The 19,098-nt window shown below is 44.3% G+C and overlaps 1 protein-coding gene across 3 annotated transcripts in view; it reads left to right on the top strand.

Annotated features, from left to right (window-relative positions):
• Positions 1–15,128: 15,128 nt before the first annotated feature.
• Positions 15,129–19,098, top strand: part of dnajc5ga (DnaJ (Hsp40) homolog, subfamily C, member 5 gamma a) — a 54,749-nt gene continuing 50,779 nt past the window's right edge. Inside the window, exon 1 of one of the 3 annotated variants that reach the window (XM_069886594.1) lies at positions 15,129–15,440. In XM_069886594.1, coding sequence (XP_069742695.1) covers positions 15,333–15,440 — 108 coding nt within the window. In that variant the 5' untranslated portion in view covers positions 15,129–15,332. Of the gene's footprint in view, positions 15,441–15,579; positions 15,711–19,098 lie in introns of those variants that run through there. The other 2 variants (XM_069886593.1, XM_069886595.1) reach the window with 2 other exon arrangements.

The raw sequence follows: 19,098 nt of genomic DNA, 5'->3' as shown, positions 1-19,098 counted from the left end.
AAGTGTAGCAACTTGAATATCAATGTGAACAAATTAAGGAGATGATCGTAGACTTCCGGAGGACCAGGAATAACCACCCTCCACTACACATCAGCAATTCTGTAGTAGAGTGGAAAGCGCAAAGTTCCTTGGAATTTACTTGTGACCTATGGTGGACATGCAACATCTCACTGTCAGTAAGGTGCAACAGTGACTACTTCTTGCGAAGACTGAAGTGGGCAAGGCTACCAGCCATCTTTATCTCAACCTTCTATAGGAGCTCTATCAAGAGCATCCTGGCAGGTAGCTGCAGAGAAATGGATTGGAAGCCAATCCACAGGATTAGAAGGGTGGCAGAGAAGATTGTTGGAGTCTCCCTCTTCCCTGCCCTCCCCCTCCCCCAATCAATGTGATCTACTGGGATTGTTGTCTGAATAGGGTGCACAAAATCATTGAAGACCTCTTACATCCTGCACACAGCATCTTTCAGTTGCTCCTGTCGGGGAAGGGATACATCCTTGTTGGAAGGTTCATTAGTGCTACTCCAATAGGTTTAAACTATATTTGCAGGGGGAGAAGAACCAGATAGAGGAGTGGAGGAGAAAAAAGATGATGTTAAAATTGCATGCACCTTCAATGGATTTTAAGTGGTGGAAATTTTCTAAAGTGCACCTATTTCAATACATTGTTAGAAAGGCAGACAAGTTTAGAGTGAAATGGCATGTGGAATTTTGACATTGTGGCCATTTGTGAAACTGCTGCAGAAGAGCCAGAACTGGCAGCTCAGTGTTTCCGGCTTCTGTTTAGAACGGGGTGGGGGAGGGATGTGAAAGGGGGAGGAGTGGCATTGCTAATCAGGAAAAACATCACAGCTCTGCTCAGGGAGGACAGACCAGAGTGCTTGTCGACTGAGGGTATATGAGTGTGTAGGAGTTTAGAAACAGTTATTATTTTAATTGAAGGAGTTTAGAAATGGTTATTATTTTAATGTTAGGAGTTCTGAAACAGTTATAGAAGGTAGAAAGAAAAAGCAAGAAAAAAAGCTAAAATGTTCTTTGTGTAAAATGGCACATGAGAAACAGCAGAACAGAGTAAACAAGATAACAGAGGAATTTAAGAAATATGCACGTACACACACAAAGAGCTTATTTAATAGGGGGTGGGGAAAGGAGGTGTGAGTACAGGATAGGAGAAAGTCTGAGTCGGTCAAGAGTTAGGTGAATAGGGAAAAGTGCCAAACCAATCCAAGAAGGATAAATGTAAGAAAAATGTAAGGGGAGGTGAATTGAAAAATGTATAAAAACAAAGAAGCTTCCCGCCCTCGGTGTACTTTCCCGAGGTAGGGGGAGAGTACCCAACCTTGCAATGTTGTAAATGTAAATGAATGTTCTTTTCTCTCAACTTTTGTCTCGAGCATATTTTGTGAACGTGAAGGCACTTCTCACAAGTGGAGCTGAGGAATGGGAAAGGTATGACCACACTCATGGAGTTGTATTATAGACTGCCTTATAGTCAATGAGAATGGAGGAGCAAATCTGTTGAGAGATAGCAGACAGCTGCAGGAAACAAGGTTGTGGTAGTAGGAGATTTTAACTTTCCACACATTGACTGGGACTCCCATACTGTAAAAGGGCTGGATGGCTTGGAGTTTGTCAAATGTGTTCAGGAAAGTTTTCTAAATCAATATATAGAGGTACCAACTAGAGAGAATGCAATACTGGATCTCCTTTTAGGGAAGTATGTGTAGGAAAACATTTTGGATCCAGTGATCATAATGTCATTAGTTTCAAGTTAATTATGGAAAAAGATAGGTCTGGCCTTGGGTTGAGATTCTAAATGGAGTTAGGCCAATTTTGAGGAAATGAGAAAGGATCTAGAATGCTTGGATTGGGATAAGTTGTTTTCGGGCAAGGATGTGTGAGGAAAGTGGAGAACCTTCAAAGGTGAAATTTTGAGTTTGTATGTTTCTACCAGGATTAAAAGCAAGGTTAGCAGGCATCGGGAACCTTGGTTTTCTAAGGATTTGGGGAATTTGGTTCGGAAAAAGAGATGTATATACCAGCAGGCTTATGTAAGACAGGGCAAACCATTCAATAAAGGAGTACTGACTGTACCTATCGTGCATCTTCCTTCAGTGCCCTGCCGTAGCACGCGCTACAAGCTGACAATTTTAATCTTAAATCAGATGGATGCTAAACTTGATCAAGTTCAGAATTTAACTGAGAGCATCTTGATTTTGGTTTGAATAAATTGTGCGAGTATGTGGATGAATTAGCAAACCATTCAATAAAGGAATACTGACTGTACCTATCGTGCGTCTTCCTTCAGTGCCCTGCCGTAGCACGCGCTACAAGCTGACAATTTTAATCTTAAATCAGATGGATGCTAAACTTGATCAAGTTCAGAGTTTAACTGAGAGCATCTTGATTTTGGTTTGAATAAATTGTGCGAGTATGTGGATGAATTAGCAAACCATTCAATAAAGGAATACTGACTGTACCTATCGTGCGTCTTCCTTCAGTGCCCTGCCGTAGCACGCGCTACAAGCTGACAATTTTAATCTTAAATCAGATGGATGCTAAACTTGATCAAGTTCAGAGTTTAACTGAGAGCATCTTGATTTTGGTTTGAATAAATTGTGCGAGTATGTGGATGAATTAGAAGATTAAGTACAGCAGTTCAAAACTAACGGTGAAAGTCGTTGACCTAGATAGAAGGTAGGAGCCGACGACAAAATCTACATATTCTGGGTTTGGCTAAATCTACCGAAAGTAGGCAACTTACAACGTTGTTTGGAGTTGCTTTGCGTGTTGTTTGGGAAGGAGCTGCTCCCATCTCCACCAGAAATTGATAGAGCTCGTTGCTCATTAATGCCTAAGCTGGCTTCTGGGCAGAGACCACACATCGCTATCAAATAAAAGATTCTCTGATGTGTGAAGCTCGTCAAAGAAGGAAACTTGAAGGTTATTGTCCCAAAGTTTTGAAGCAGCACGCCGAGTACAGAGAAGTAATATCAAGGGTGATTTCAAGCCTTCCCTGTTGTATCCTGTGTGTCTCTGTGTTACATTTTCCAATGGACATAAGTGGCTGCCCTTGGTTGAAGAAGCTCGGAATTACCGAATGGTCTCCTACTACGATGCGCCCGGTGTGAATTTTTACTACAAACTTGCTACAAGGAGGCAACAGCCTGATGAGTCCTGTAAAGCTTATATTCAGGCACTAAGGGCAATGGGCAGGGACTGTGCCTGCACAGACAGAACTGCTGCGAAGACCACAGATGATCTCATTTGGGATGCCTATGTGGCCGGGGTTTGATCAAATGAGGTGAGGCAGCGCCTGCTAGAGCACGGGGGAGAAAACCTAGAGGACGTGATCCGGATCACAGAGACGATGGAGGCTGCGGTCCTAAGTATGGACATGTACTCACGGGGCTGGACCCCACACTCTGATGTAAGTAGGATGCCCTCCCTCTACCCTACTACTGTTGCTACGCTGCCCGATGCAACCCCAAAGTGTTATTTCTGCGGAAGGAACAAACACAGCAGGTCCCACTGCCCGGCGAGAAAAGCCAGGTGCCAGAAGTACCTTAAAAATGGCTACTGTGCTGTCGTCTGTCTTTCCAAAATGGCCACCATCAAACACAGTGTCTCGTGTGAAGCCCAATCGCCACTCTCCATTTCAAACACTTCTTCCTCAGAGCTCTCGTCCAATGAGAGCAAGGACTCCACCGCGTGGCTGCACCTGACATCACAGGGCAGATGCCGAGCGCGGAAGGTACAACCCACCCTCGTCGCAATGACGTTCACCCTACCTCACGAAACAACATCCGACCAGTCCCCTCAATGGCCTCCGCCGCTGCCGACCAGGGACCTGCCGCCGCTACCGACCGGGGACCCGCCACCACCGAGGCAGCTGACCAGGTACCCGCAACTGGGACCCGACGCTGCCGACCTGGGACACGCTGACCGCCCAACTGATCACCGCCGACAGCAAGCAGCAAACCCCAACACTTACTATTGGCTGGCCAACACCCACAGCAGGCTGCAGGCAGCAACACTAACTTCTCGACGCTGTCTCTTCAGACAAAAATGTTTGCATGACGTCATCACGCACACGTTGCGTGACATCATCACACAGGACTCCACTGTCCCCATTACAAGTCTCTACATCAATAACCCTCGACCAGGACTTCTCCCAACCTCTCACAAAAGCTATGGAACTGATTAAAGTGCATGGACACAATACCAATTGCTTATTTGACTCGGGGTCAACTGACAGTTTTATCTGCCCAGACCTGGCCCACCGTTGTGGACTGGCTATTCTCCCCACTGCACAGAGAATTTCATTGGTGACCAGATCGCACTGGATTGGGAAAAGGAGTACTGCGTGGCGACCCTGAAAGTCCAGGGCATCACGTTCACAGACTTCAAACTATTAATCCTTCCCCAATTGTGCACCCCTGCACTGCTAGGAGGCAGTTTCAAACCGTTTCCCTGAACTTTGGGGGGCCTCACGCTCCACTCTCTGTCTGTAACCACTCCACCCCAGAAGTCTCCTGCCAGTGGCAGCCCGAGCCACCCGCCCCCACATCCCAGGGCCTCACCTGTAGTCTTTCCACTTTCCGAGTTGCTCCGCCAGCGCTTTTCGCAGACCTCACCCCTGGCTGGAAGCCTGTGGCCACCAAAAGCCGGCAATATAGTTATGAACACAAGAAATTCATCACAAGTGAGGTGCGCAGACTGCTGGACAAGGACATTATCAAACCTAGCTCGAGTCCATGGAGGGCCCAGGTGGTGGTTGTTAAAAACAGGGAGAAGCCGTGGATGGTGGTTGACTACAGCCAGACAATCAACCGCTTCATGCTTCTGGATCTGTACCCCCTTCCACAGATCACGGATGTGGTGAATCAGATCGCCCAATACCGTGTATTTTCCACCACTGACTTACATTCGGCCTATCATCAGCTCCCGATCTGCCGAGAAGACCGACCTTTCACAGCCTTCGAAGCGAATGGGTGGCTGTATCAATTCCTCAGGGAACCCTTTGGTGTCACAAATGGCATTGCAGTCTTCCAGCAGGAAATGGACCGGATGGTGGACCATAACGGGCTGACTGCTACTTTCCTGTATCTAATGTCACCATCTGCGGCCATGACACGAAGGATCATGATGCCAACCTTGAGAAATTTTTTCAGACTGCAATTCGGCTGAACTTGACCTACAATTTCGACAAGTGTGTCTTCCAGACCACTTGGCTCGCAATTCTGGGTTGTGTGGTGGAGGACAGGGTGGTCATGCCAGACCTTGACCGCATGTGTCCTCTTATGGACTTGCCCCCCCCCCCCCACTCCCCACACCCAGAAGGCACTCAGACGCTGCCTGGGCCTTTTCTCTTACTATGCCGAGAAGGCACAGCCACTCAAGACCACCTCCCTCCCCCTGTCAACCGAAGCCAGAGAGTCCTTCAACCACATCAAATCGGACATTGCTGCTGCAACGCTGCACGCCATCAACGTGTCCATTCCATTCCAAGTCGAGAGCGGTGCGTCCAACTTTGCACTGGCAGCCACTTTGAACCAGACTGGCCGTCTGGTAGCCTTCTTCTCCAGAACCCTGCATGGTCCTGAGAGCCGACACTCCTCTGTCGAGAAGGAGGCCCAGGCCATAGTCAAAGCAGTACGTCGTTGGAGACACTACCTCATTGGCAGGCGCTTTACGCTGCTGACCGACCAACGTGCGGTCTCCTTCATCTTTAGCAATACCCAGCGAGGTAAGATCAAGAATGACAAAATCGCCAGGTGGAGAATTGAGCTCTCCACCTTTAATTATGACATACTGTATCAGCCTGGTAAACTCAACGACCCGCCAGATGCGCTCTTGAGGGGGGGCGTGCCAACATACAACTGAACAGGCTACAGAGACTCCATGAGGAGCTCTGTCATCCAGGGGTCACTCGGTTCACGCACTTTGTCAAAACTCGCAACCTGCCCTACACGGTCGAGGAGATTCTATGACCCGAGCCTGCCCGGTGTGCGCTGAGTGCAAGCCCCACTTCTTCCATCCGGAGAACGCCCACATCATCAAAGCCACCCACCCCTTTGAGCGTCTCAGCGTAGACTTCAATGGGGCCCCTACCGACGACCAACCGTAACACCTACATCCTACGGCCATTGATGAGTTGATTGCCTCCTCAGTTATAGAGCCCATGCACAGCTTCTTCGCCATCTTCGGGTACCCCAGTTACATCCACAGTGACAGGAGGTCCTCGTTTATGAGCGCAGAGCTGCGGCAGTACTTTCTGGAGAGTGGTATTGCTTCAAGCAGGACCACCAGCTATAACCCATGTGATAATGAGCAAGTCGAAAGAGAGAATATCACTCTCTGGAAAGCAGTTACATTTGTTCTCCGGTCCAAAGCTCTCCCCACCTCTCGCTGTCAGGACGTGCTTACTAGTGCCCTGCACTCCATCCACTCCCTCCTATGCACCGCAACCAATGCCAACCCCCATGAAAGGATGTTCTCTTTCCCAAGGAAATCCAAATCGGGAACGACCATACCGGCGTGGCTCACGGTTCCCAGTCCGGTCCTCTTACGACTCCACGTCTGATACTCAAAGAACGACCCCTTGGTTGACCGAGTGACTCTGCTCCATGCGAACCCGCATTATGCCTACGTTGAGTACCCGGATGGGTGGGAGAACACAGTCTCGGTAAGGGACCTAGCCCAAGCCGGATCAAGCGTAGTAATGCCTTTAACCCAACCTCCCCCTATTCCTTTTCCCCCAGGTCAAATGCTTGAACAGAGGGACCAGCACCAGCTCAGGCCAGACAACGCCATTGGAGAATTGAGCAAAGCAGTGGCCGCACTTTACGAGCCTGCCAACGACACGACTCCGGCGACCCCAATCCTGGCACCACGGCGGTCACGCCGGATGGTCAGGTCCCCTGACCAGTTCAGCCCCTAACCTCCATCCACCCTGGGATCTGTTCTCAAAGAAGGGGTGAATGTGATAGTACAGATTCTATCTCCAATGTGTATATATACAAATTGTAGTGTAGGATGACTGTGATTGGCTGAGAGTGTAGCCACACCTACTGGCAGGTCTTAAAGGATTGCTCCTAGCCAGACCAGGTCATTCTGGATTGGTCGACCTACTTGTGATATGCTCCAGTCTTTTAGTTAATAAAAGCCTTGGTTTGGATCAACAAGTCTTTGGTTCTTTCGACGCACTCTACACCAGTTTATTTTTAAAACTTAAGAGTGAGCCCACATTTACCACCTCAGATGGCAAATCCTTCCACACTCCCATGACTCGCTAATGTTCCCCCTAAACCTTTCCCCTTTCACCGTAAAGCCATGGAAAGAGCCTACTCACATTTACTGTGTCTATATATCTCATAATTCTGTGTACCTGTCAAATCTTTCCTCATTTTTTATGCTCCAAGGAATAAAGTCCTATCCTGTTCAATCTTTCTCTGTAGCTCAACTCTTGAAGACCCGACAACATCCTTGTAAATCTTCTCTGCACTCTTTCAATCTTACTGATATTCTTCCTGTAGTTTGGGTACCAAAACTGCACACAATACTCCAAATTTGACCTCACCAATGTCTTATAGAACCTTAACATAACATCCCAACTTCACAAATCAAGACTTTATTTTTGAAGGCAAAGATGCTAAAAGCTTTCTTTGCAACTCTATGACACCACTTTCAAGAATTATGTTGTACTTATCTTGGTATTACAGTTACAAAGAATCACAAATATATTTTTAAAGAACATTTCCTTACTTTATTAAAGCATGTGAAACAGTGTTGTTCGGGTTCGTATGGGTCCCACAGGTTAAGAACCAGATCAAAGTGCACATTTATTTCAGGGATGGAATGGGACAACAGGGTCAATATGTTAGGCAGACCTCTACATATATTTATATATATATATATATATACACACATTTTTTATATATATATATATATATATATACACACACACACACACACATTATATACATACATTATATATATATATATATATATACACACACACACACATTATATATATATATATACACACACACACACAAAATGAACTGGTACATACAATGATCAGGGAAAAATCATTATGATGTCCCACCACCCCTTGACTCAGTGCAGGCATGGCTCTGTGCTACAAGGACACTAATTAAATGCTCCTATACCTTTTAACAGTTCACATCTTACCAACAGTTTCTCCAGCACCCTTCCACAATTCTAGGCCTGGAGTGAAGCAGGGTGGTCCCAAGCTGGCAAAGAAAGAGAACAAAGAGCACATGGCACCTTTATAGTGCTGGAGGGACAAGCCCACATCATTTACTGGGGGCCAATAGCTCAGTGGCAGGAGGTTTAATCTAATTACAACAGCCAATGGCCCAAAGCCAAGTACAGGCAGGCTGGAGAATGCAGTCCAGGTAATTTACATGTAACCAACAGCAAGGTGTGCACTAATGGATGGGAGAGAACCAAACCTTGATTGGCAGCTGGTGTGTCTGACTAAGTAGAGGGCAGTGCTGTCACATGACAGCTGCAAACCTTCCCAATACAAATAGTCCTTAACATAATGGATGCCCCGTCTATGTCTTTGGTTGGTCATATCAATTCTATCAAAATTAATATCTTAGCTAAATTTTTATATCTTTTTCAATCTATACCAATTTACTTGATTCGGCTATGTCGTCTTATACATGGAAGGGTAAGCACCCTTGTCCTCATCTAAATAAAGTCTATCTTCAAAAATATGAAATGAACAGAACCTAATTTCAGATTTTATTATTGGTTGGTCAATATATGTAATTTTATATTTTGATTACATTTTCATAATTGAGTGGACTGTCCAGTATGGGTGGCAATGGAGCTGAATTCTGCTAAAAAAAAACCCTTTCCATTTCAGCACTTCTTGGATCTTCACTTCCTTTCTCTTTAAATAAATCATCAACAATCCTGTTGTTAAGCACACTGTGAGAGTGTGGATGCATTTCAGAAATAATTTTGGACTTCATGGTTTTTCTCTCTCAAGTCCTATTCTATCCAATGATCTTTTTCAACCTTCTTTGCATGATTTTGCTTTTCATGAATGGCACAGATTGGGTATTGAACATTTCAAAGGATTTTTTGTTGATAACAGTTTTACATCATTTGAATAACTTTCTGAAAAGTTCAATTTACAAAATACTTTTTTTTCAGATATTTGCAAATCAGGCATTTTCTTCAATCTCAGACACCTGATTTCCCTTGGGCACCTGATGTGAACATTGTTGATGTATTTTTTAGTTTACAACTTTCTCACAAAGGTTTAATATCCATTATTTGCACCCCCTTTTCCACTAGCATCTTAGTTAATTGGCCATGCAGTGTCCCAGAATTGGAAGCCATTTGTACTGGGTCACCTTTTCCACTGAATACAACTCATCTCCAGGGATGGGAGAATCTAACTTTGAATGGATGGAAGTTGTCCTTTTTCCACTGGTTTAATCAGTATTGCTGGGGATATGAGTCAGTGTAATTTGACATAATTTGATGCCGACAGGCTGATTGTTTTCCTTTTCCACTGGACCCATTAACTGGTTAATTCCTGGGACAAGTTAGCAGTGGAAAAGGGGCTAAAGTAAGTTGGTGGGTTAGAGACATGCCCCTCTAGTTAAAATAAAAAATACCTGGGAACAGGATTTAAGCGTTTCATTATCAGACGAGGTTTGGGATTCAATTTTTAAGTTGTTTAATACTGCATCTTCATATGCCCATCATTGTTTGTTACAATTTAAAGTTGTACATAGGGTCAACATGTCTAAAATTAAATTATTTCATATTGTGACAGATTATGTTATATTTTATATAGATATGTTTTAAAGGAGATAAATTGAGTTTTTTTTAGGTCACAAAAAGACACAAAAGCTTCACAACGCAGATCTCATTTAAAATACCAGAGCTCTGCTCAAGCCAGACAATCCAGGCTCCCAGTGCCTTTGTAAAGACAATGGAAACTGCTTTGCTGAAGGACTTCACAAGTAGATGTTAATTGGACATGCTGTGAAGTAATGGATTATTATTTTGGAAAGCAACAGATGAATGGACTCAGAAGATTGGGTCCAGTGCTGCAGTTTGTCTGAGTGCAGTTTGCTGTTCTAAGAGGGTCATGTGGTTTTCTCTGAGTGAGAGAAAGTTCTCTCAAGTTCTCCAAGAAGTTCTAACAGTCCAGTGGAAGCTGGGACTGGAACATGACAAGCGGGCAAGATTGTTTGAAACCCCATTTTGAAGATGGGTTGTGAGTTCTGAGTTCAGCCTGGTCAAAGCCCTTGTCCATACAAGAGGAGATGGGTGGCTGTATAATGTTTCACTTGAAATAAGGGAAACAGAAAAGGAACTCTGTGGTGAACTGAAAGAAAGAGATTATCATGTGCTATAGATAGTGTAGAAGGTTGTCGAAGGTTACAATGGGTAGGATGCAGAGTTGGGCAGAGAAGTGACAGATAGAGTTCAAACCAGACAAGTATGAACCTTAACAAACTTGCACTCAAATGTCACCAATCCTAAGGAGCTGATTGTTGACTGGGAAAGGAAAGTGAGAGGTTTTCAGTCCAGTGATCATTGGGGATCAGAGGTGGAGAGAGTGAACAAATTTAGTTTCTAAGGAGTCACTATCTTGGAGGATCTTTGCTGGACCCAACACCCCAATGGCATTGTGAAAGCATGTCAGTACCTTGACTTCCTCAGGAGTTTGCAGAGAATTGTTATGACAACAGAAACCTTGGAAATTGTGCTGACCAGCTGCATCATGGTCTGGTATGGGAACACCAATATCCCTGAGTTTAAAGCTCTCCAAAAGGTAGAGGACACAGCCCAGGACATTACAAGCAAATCCTCCCCACTATTGAGTACATCTACAGGGAATGCTGTCATCGCAGGGCAGCAGCAATTATCAAAGACCCACTCAACCAGCACATGTTCTGTTCTTGCTGCAGCCATCAGAAAAGAGGTATAAGAACCACAAGACTCACACCACCGGGTTCAGGAACTGCTGCTACCCCTCCACCATCAGACTCTTCAATAACGAAGTCAATCAGGGACTCATTTAAGGATTCTTGTGCACTTTATTGATTTTATTTCCTCTCTGTATTGCAGTTTGTTTACATTTGTTATTTGTTTAGTTTTATCTGTTTACATGTTTATGGTATGTCGTTTATTTTTTTCACTACCAATTAGTGGTAACTCTGCTGTGCCTGCAGGAAAAAGGGATTTCAGGGTTATATCTTGTAATGTGATGTCATGTATATACTCTGACAATAAATCTGAAGTGATGTATTTTGAAAGGTTGAATTTGAAAGTGAAGTATATAGTTAATGGCAGGATTCTCAACTGTGTGGAAGAACAGAAGCTCCTTGGGGTCCAAATCAATAGATCTCTCAAGGTTGTAATTAGATAGTTCAATGTGCTGGCCTTTGTTAGTTAGGGAATTGAGTTCAAGAGTGGTTAGGTAATGTTGCAACTCTTTTAAATATGGAATATTGTGTTCAGTCCTGGTCACCTCATTACAAGAAAGATGTGAAAGCTTTGGAGAGGCTGCAGAGATGATTTACCAACATGCAGGCTGGATTGGAAAACATGTCTCATGAGGCAAGGTTAACAGAGCTAGGGGTTCTCCATGAAGCATAGGAGGATGAGAGATAACAATAGAGGTCTACAAAATTATGAGAGAAATAGATCAGGTGGACAGCTAACATCTTTTTCCCAGGACAAAAGTACCAAATACCAGTGAACATCTGTGTAAGGTGAGAAGTAAGCTTAAGGGAGATGTCAGGGGTAAGTTTTTTTTAATACATAGTAGTGGATGCCTGAAATGCATTGCCAGGGATGGTGGTGGAGGATGGTACAAGGGGGACATTTAAAGGACTCAGTTGCTGAGGTTTATATAGGTATGCACCACATTGTGGGCTGAATATGCTGTAGGGACCTTTACGTGACAAAACCATGGTACTCAGAAGAGTACTCATGGGGGAAAGAGAGAACAGGCAGACTTCAGACAGCAGATGCTGTGATTGCAGTAAAAACACACTGAAATGCTGGAGGAACTCAGCTGGTCTTTTCAGCATACATAGGAAACAAAAGGCCCTTTCATACTAGGCCTCCACCTGGAGGCTGGCTATAAGCACGGAGAGAAAACATAAACTTACCTTTTATAGAGCAGCCCAAAAAGGCTGGTCTTGTGTCGCATTCATGTTGAAGAGCGCCTCATAGTGACTTCCAGAGCCGAAGGAGTTGGGGTGACTGGTGCCGTAGCATCTACAGTGCGCGATTGCTGAAAGGGGTGTAATGTAATACTGGCAGGTCCTGTGATTCCCAGGTTTGCAGTGTTGAGACCAGTGTTGACCCAGATTAATGAACTACCTCCATTGTTGTGCCCACAGGTATCCTGAGATGTTAACAGAGTGGAGGTCCCAGTGCATCTTGTGGGTGATACGGCGTACCCCCTCAGAAGGTGGCTGATGAAGGGTTTCACCATGCACAGGATCCATGACAGCAAAAATTTATCAAAGCCCTGATTTCCACAAGGTGTCTGAAAGGCCGATGGTGGTGCTTGATATTTGTATCACTTTTGTTCCGGATGTGAGTTTGTGTACTGTTTACTGCACGATATATGCGAGCTCAACAAAGATCACTTTCTGCAAGTGAACGTCTGTTCCATCTAATCTCCCTGCACTCGACCGCCCAGTTTGTAATGACACGCAGGCACATGGTCACCAGGCTATCCATGAGGTGATTATGTCAGTCATCTAAAGGTGGGGGAGGGGGGGGAGTCCTCTCAAGTTCTCGCTATCAATGGGGCATGTCCCATCTAACCACCAAACCCACCATCCTCACTTGTTTCCCCCTCATGTGACATGAGAATTATAAAGCATTGTCTTATCTGTTCTTGTAATCTTGTGAAGCAAAGAGTGTGAAAGAAATGAAACATAAAAGTCTGTACGACCTATGGGAAGTTGAATAAAAATTGTATTCTATGGCACATGTATGGTTAGTTAAATATTTAAGTTAAATTATTATGTTAAAGGCACCACATTACATAACTTTTTGACACATGGCTGCTTTCTTCAATCGCTTGTGCAAATCACGTCTAAAGCGATGAATGACTATTTGCTTGAAAACAACCATCGAAGTACAAATATGTAGTGCAAATTGCTGACTCCGCAATCCATCCTTGCTATATCTCACTCATTGGTGTGTAAATCTATAAAATAATACCCACCACATTGTACAAATCTGTGTGTAATTCCATAAATAATGCACATAAGAATAAAGTGGCTAATGACTGAACAACATAAACATTACCCTTTTCTGCAATTATGCCAGATTGCACATCACTCAAGCATCGGGAGGAATGAGGTGGGGGTTAGGGAGTCAGAAAAGGACGACATTCCCTCACTCCTCTCCATGTGGCTATGACCATAATGTGCTGGTGTGGAATGATACAGATGGGGGGTTGGTACATAGTATGAGGGGAACTGTAGCGCTGTGGGTACTGTTCCTGGGGGGGCGGGGGGTGTGATGGGTTGGTATTCTCGAATCGTGTGACCACCTTCTGGAAAATGATGGACTGCCTATTTTAGGACCAAGTTCACTCAATCCAGATGCTGCCTGTGACTGCTTGCCAAATTCCAACCGGCGTCCTGTTCCTCCCTCAATTTGGCAAGCATTGCTCTCTCCTGATTCAGCTTCATCTCAGCATGCAGGCAATCAATCCCTTCTCTCTGTCCTCCTTGTCCAGTGACATCATTATGTTCTCCAACTCCTTTGAGAGAAGCTGAACCTTCGTCAACCTCTGACACTTGTGTCTTGGTTGTGGTACTTTGGGATCAATAGTAGACTTGCGTGCTTTTTGACACATAAAAAACCATGATGACATCATACCTGTCTCATCAGGTGACTTCTCACCCCTGCCATTGGCAGTGATTTCTGCAACCATGTCTTTGCTTCTGGAGATGTCCATATCACACCAGTAGCTACTTCTGTGGTGACCTGCCCCTCTTCAGCTGGCGTGTCTCCAGCATCAGCGCTAGTGGTTGTCACCTGAGATGACTCAGGGATGCAGGGCTCTCCAATGCACTAACCACACACAAGGGTGTTGCTGAGCAGCTAGTTCCCCAGATATTGTGGCATTGATCAAAGTACTGCCACGCTAAACATCCGCTGCTTCTCCTGTTGTGATCCAGTTCAGCATGGAACTTATTCCTCAAACTCTTAAGCTCGGTGACTACCTGTCCTTTACTGCGACTCTGACCACATGCTGAAAGTGCAGTGGCCAGTCATTCAAAGGTACAGCTATCCTTCACTGTCCCTGTAAGCTCCTTTTCCTGGGCTTCCTGAGACATGAGGTTGAGAAGCAGCCTAATCTCAGCATCTCCCCAATTAGAAGTCATTACTTCCTCACTGATATTTGAAACCCTCACTGCTATTCCAAAATGAGAATGTACCTGCAATGCCTCCCTGCCGTACACACTGTCAGTATTTAAAAAATCTCGCTCCTCCATCTCAGCCTGGCCCTAGCCAGTCGCTTGCAGTGGCATTACATTCATGCGAGGCAGCAGAGTGCAGCGCTCCACCAATTACCCTTCTCCGAAGGATCGCAGTCGACACCTTGCAGTTGGCGCCTTGGAGCCGGCCATGGTGCATTCTCCGAACATAAGGGTGGAGAATCTCCACCTTTACAGTTGGCCCTTTTCACTGCATGAAAGAGCCTAAAGATGCATTGCTGACATTTCGGGGCCAAGCCTTTCTTCAAAGAATAAGCAGAATGATTGAGGGAGGAATCCAGGCCAACCAAAGGTGTAAATTAGATATTGGATACGATAAGGGGAGAAGTGAGAATTGAAGTCTGTGGGAAAGGAGACAGGTAAAAGGGAGAGACAGAGCTGGGAGAAGGTGACGGGGAAGAAGTGGGGGGGGGGGGGGGTGGGGGTTAAACAAAAGCCAGGGAAGTTAATATTTATGCTATCTAATCGGAGGTTGCCCAATCAGGTGTGAGGGGTTCCTCCAATTTGCAGTTTGGCAGTACATGAGATCATGGATTAGCATGTCAGCAAGGGAATGGGGTGGGGCAAGAGCATTATTCCAGCTACTGGAGATGTGAAGTTGCAGTTCGACTACTTGTGCCATTAGGCTACCCACTCAAGAGAGCAAGCTTCAAGCCACCTGCAAGTTCTTTGAAGTAATTGACAGAATGGACCGACACCATCAACACCAACCCGTTTAGAGCTGTCATCAAATGCAGAAACATCGACCAGAGTCAATTACTCCATAGCGGAACAACAGTAGAAAGAGAAAAGACCAATGCCGGCAAAGGGTAGACCGGTGGTGTTCCACCTTCGAGCTTCTGGTCTATCGTCATGCAGGTTGAGGGTGTTTACATCTCCTTCCTCTCGCTACTTCGTCAATATGGTGAGGATCGAATCTCCTCCGTCTGCTCGAGTTCCAGCGTTACACCACTCGCTCACCTCTTCTTCAGAGAGTCAATCCCCTTTTCGTTCTCATTGCCACTCGACGATGGCCTCAGCACGTGATCTTGTCACTTCCTGTCGCCCCCGCGCATGCGTGCTGTGAAATGTGTTGAAAGCGGTAGGAGTGGCTGGTGAAGTGAAATCGGGGGGACGAAGTGTAGTATCGTCACCGCCACACCGAGTGGCTCCGCTTCTCCGCTCTGAGCCAGAGGTAGGAAGGGTGTTCGGGGCTGGGTGGTGGTGACCAGGATGCTCCTGGAATGTCCTCCCAAGCAACGAGGCCGCCAAACTAAAAACACGCAGAAGCCTGTCTTGTGGCCCGAGGCGCGGCAGTACTTCAACCTGAGATCTGTGGGTAGAGAAGGCGAGTGGGGTGAATTTCCGGGACTTGGGGCCAATTGGGCAGTGGGGCGGCTTCCATCGCGGTCGCCTCCATTCGCTGGGTAACTTCCGTCGCTTTCATGGTTCTGCTATCCTCCACTCCCCATGCATCAGCAATCTGCAGGAATAGCTTCCCCATCAATTTCTTGGTCAACACTGCCCTTCCTTCAAATGCTCGCTCACAAGCTGCCCTTTTACTTCAACACTTCCTTGCACTCGACTCAAACGGTCCTTTCAGGTGAAATGGCAATTCATTGCTATGGGTTTCTCTACACTGGAGAGTCTAAATGCACATTGAGTGATCATATCATCGTTTTTTTTCTCATTCAGCCTGGAAAGATGACATTGATTGTCCTATTAAATCCTCTAAATCTTTACCTCTCTAACTTCTGTTTTTGATCTGTGCAGTTCAATTGAAGCCCCAATGTCAGCTTCAGGCGCATATCATCTGTTGTAGCTTTTGGGATTCAACATTTTATTCTATGTTTTCAGATGGCTAACCTGTCCAGTTGATAATAACTGGTCAGTCCTGATCAAAGGCAATCAATGTCATCTGCTTTTAATTCCTTCACAGCTACCTTCCAACATGGCACTGTTTTGTAATTTGTGATTTTGTTCTTCCCTCTTCCCATCATCTTTCATTACTTCAGGCAGATCAGCTGTGATATACAAACTTTCAACTGGTTCTCTCAGCTAGCATTACACCTTTATTGTTCAGTCTCCAGCTCCACTCTTATCACATACATTCTTTTGTCCTCTTTGCCCTTTCTCTTTTTTTTCTAATTCTTATGTTAGTTGAATCTTTATATTATAAAGTTGGGGTGATGTAACTACTGCTGTTATTCAGATTCTCAAGTTAATCACCACTAATCTTTCTAATTTAGCTAACGTAAACAAAATGAATTAACTGGCCTTGCAAAAAAAAACTGGTTTCATGGGAGGCAGAGGAAGGAGCAAATGAAGAAAGTGGAATTGAATTTAGCATCTTTTATAATATGGCTGAATGTTGTAAATGTTACATTCAATGGAACTTGCAGTGATTGATTCCTTTCATGACTTTAAAAAATCTAATGTCATTTACAGTCAAAATATCAGTCACTGCTGTAATGGAGGTAATAGAGTGGTGGCAGAACACAGCAAGGTCCTACAAATAACAATGTGATGACTGGTTAAGCTGCTTTGGTTATATGGGTTGAGATAAGAACTAGCAGTCATGGGAGAGAAACATTCCTCTTCTGAAATATTGCCATGCAAAATTTTCTCTTGAGGATATACAGAGGCTTAAAATTGCATTAATGAGACACCACTCCATTTGAGCCTCCATACTTTGATAATATTTTCTGGAGAATTACAACCTTACTCAGATAACAGTTCCTTTTGATGTTGGAAATGGGGTGTAGAATCTGCTTCGTGGAGAATTGAGAGGCAGTGACATTGAATAATTTAAATATTTGCTCTTGAGATATAATCTGCATTTTATTTAATAAGCTTGAAATGTAATCAGGTAACACTGGTGCAATGAGTACACACATTATGAAATTTAAGGCAGAAAAGTATGTTATCTTTGTGGTTGGTTTTGTTGTGATCAAGAATAACTTGTTTCCATTCTACTTCTGAGATCAATGTGGAACCTGCAAACTCTACCACAGAGGCAGAACATGCCTCATTGGATCAGTGAGTTTCGCGAATTGGCTCTCCTACCATTTGCCCCAGGCTTGAATATGCTCCTGCTATCCAGTGAATTTCTGTTGTTTTCTATTTTTGCATCATATTTTGCATATTTACTATGTGTAGCTGATGTATTATTGTTCAACAGATTTGATCTTGGTAGTTTTGATGAAATAAATAAGGAAAAATAATTCCATTTGCTAGATGGCCAATGGCCAAGATAGAAGGTAATTATTAAAGGAAGCAAAAGTAAAAGAAAGGATATTTTGACCTTGCACAACAAGTTGACCAAGTGCAGTCAACTTCATTTGTGATGTGGAATGCACAAATGTGTGATGGAGGCAGATGGAAATCATCAATTTCAAAAAGTTGGAGAAAACTTGTAATTTCTGTGGTAATTGGACTAAGTTACTGCCATCAAAGAGCAGCACCAGTGAAGACTTCCTGCATCCATCTTTAGAGCTATGCATGTTCCAAAGGTGGATGTAACAAGGTACAGAGAAAAGCCTCTATTTAGAATTTGTTCAGTACGTTCAAAAAGCTAAATTATTGAAAATTTCCAAATTGGTGCGTAAGCTCAATTTCATAAGTTGCTGTGTGCCCAGGAATTTTTCTGATGTAAATTGGAGTGCTTTTTTACATATGTCAGTGTTACGAATGTGGGTAATTGGAAAATTAGCCATTTTAAATCTTGGTTATCATGGTTTAAATAGAACATTACACCACAGTACAGGCCCTTCGGTCCATGATGTGATGCTGACTGACAGAAACTGACTGCACAACAATCTAATCCTTCTCTACCTCATACTCTTAACCCTCTATTTTTCTTGCATCCAGGAGCCCATCTGAGTGTCTCTTGTAACAACCTCCACCACCATCCTTGGCAATGCCTTTCAGGCACCCACCACTTAGTGTTTAAAAACAAACTTGCCTCTGATATCTCCTCTAAACCTTCCTCCACTCACCTTAAACAGATGTTCTCTGGCATTGGCAGTTGTCGCCTTGAGGAAAAATGTGCTGGCTGTCCACCCTATCCATGTCCTTCATGATCTTGTACAGTAAAACATTTGGTATTTAGGCCCTATGGGCATTGATAGATGCCAGATAATTACATTTTCCAGTTGCTGGAGATTGCAAGTTGTGTGATTGATGAACTAGCGTCTCGATGGCGCCAATTTTAAACTTTTGAATTTTTTAACTTTTTATTTTCCATGATTTTTTTTTGCTGGTTGCTTGAGGCTGCCAATTGCTTGAATTCTGGATAGCAAAGATTTTACTGTACAATTCTATTAAGTTACCTCTCGTATTTCATCACTCCAAGGAGAAAGCCCTAGCTTTGTCAGCCTTGCTTCATAAGGCAAGTTTTCTAATCTAGGAAACATCTTGGTAAATCTCCTCTGTACCCTCTCCGAAGCACCTTCAACCTTCCTATAATGAGATGACCAAAAACTCTTAACTAGTTTTATAGAGCTGCAAAATTACCTCACAGCTCTTGAACTCAATCCCCCAAATTAATGGCTAGCACACCATGTACCATATTTACCTCCAAA

The sequence above is a fragment of the Narcine bancroftii genome, chromosome 6 (genome assembly GCF_036971445.1).
Source record: "Narcine bancroftii isolate sNarBan1 chromosome 6, sNarBan1.hap1, whole genome shotgun sequence".
Lineage (NCBI taxonomy): Eukaryota > Metazoa > Chordata > Chondrichthyes > Torpediniformes > Narcinidae > Narcine > Narcine bancroftii.
Note: the sequence above shows the minus strand (reverse complement) of the source record. Positions and strands in the feature narration are given on the sequence as shown.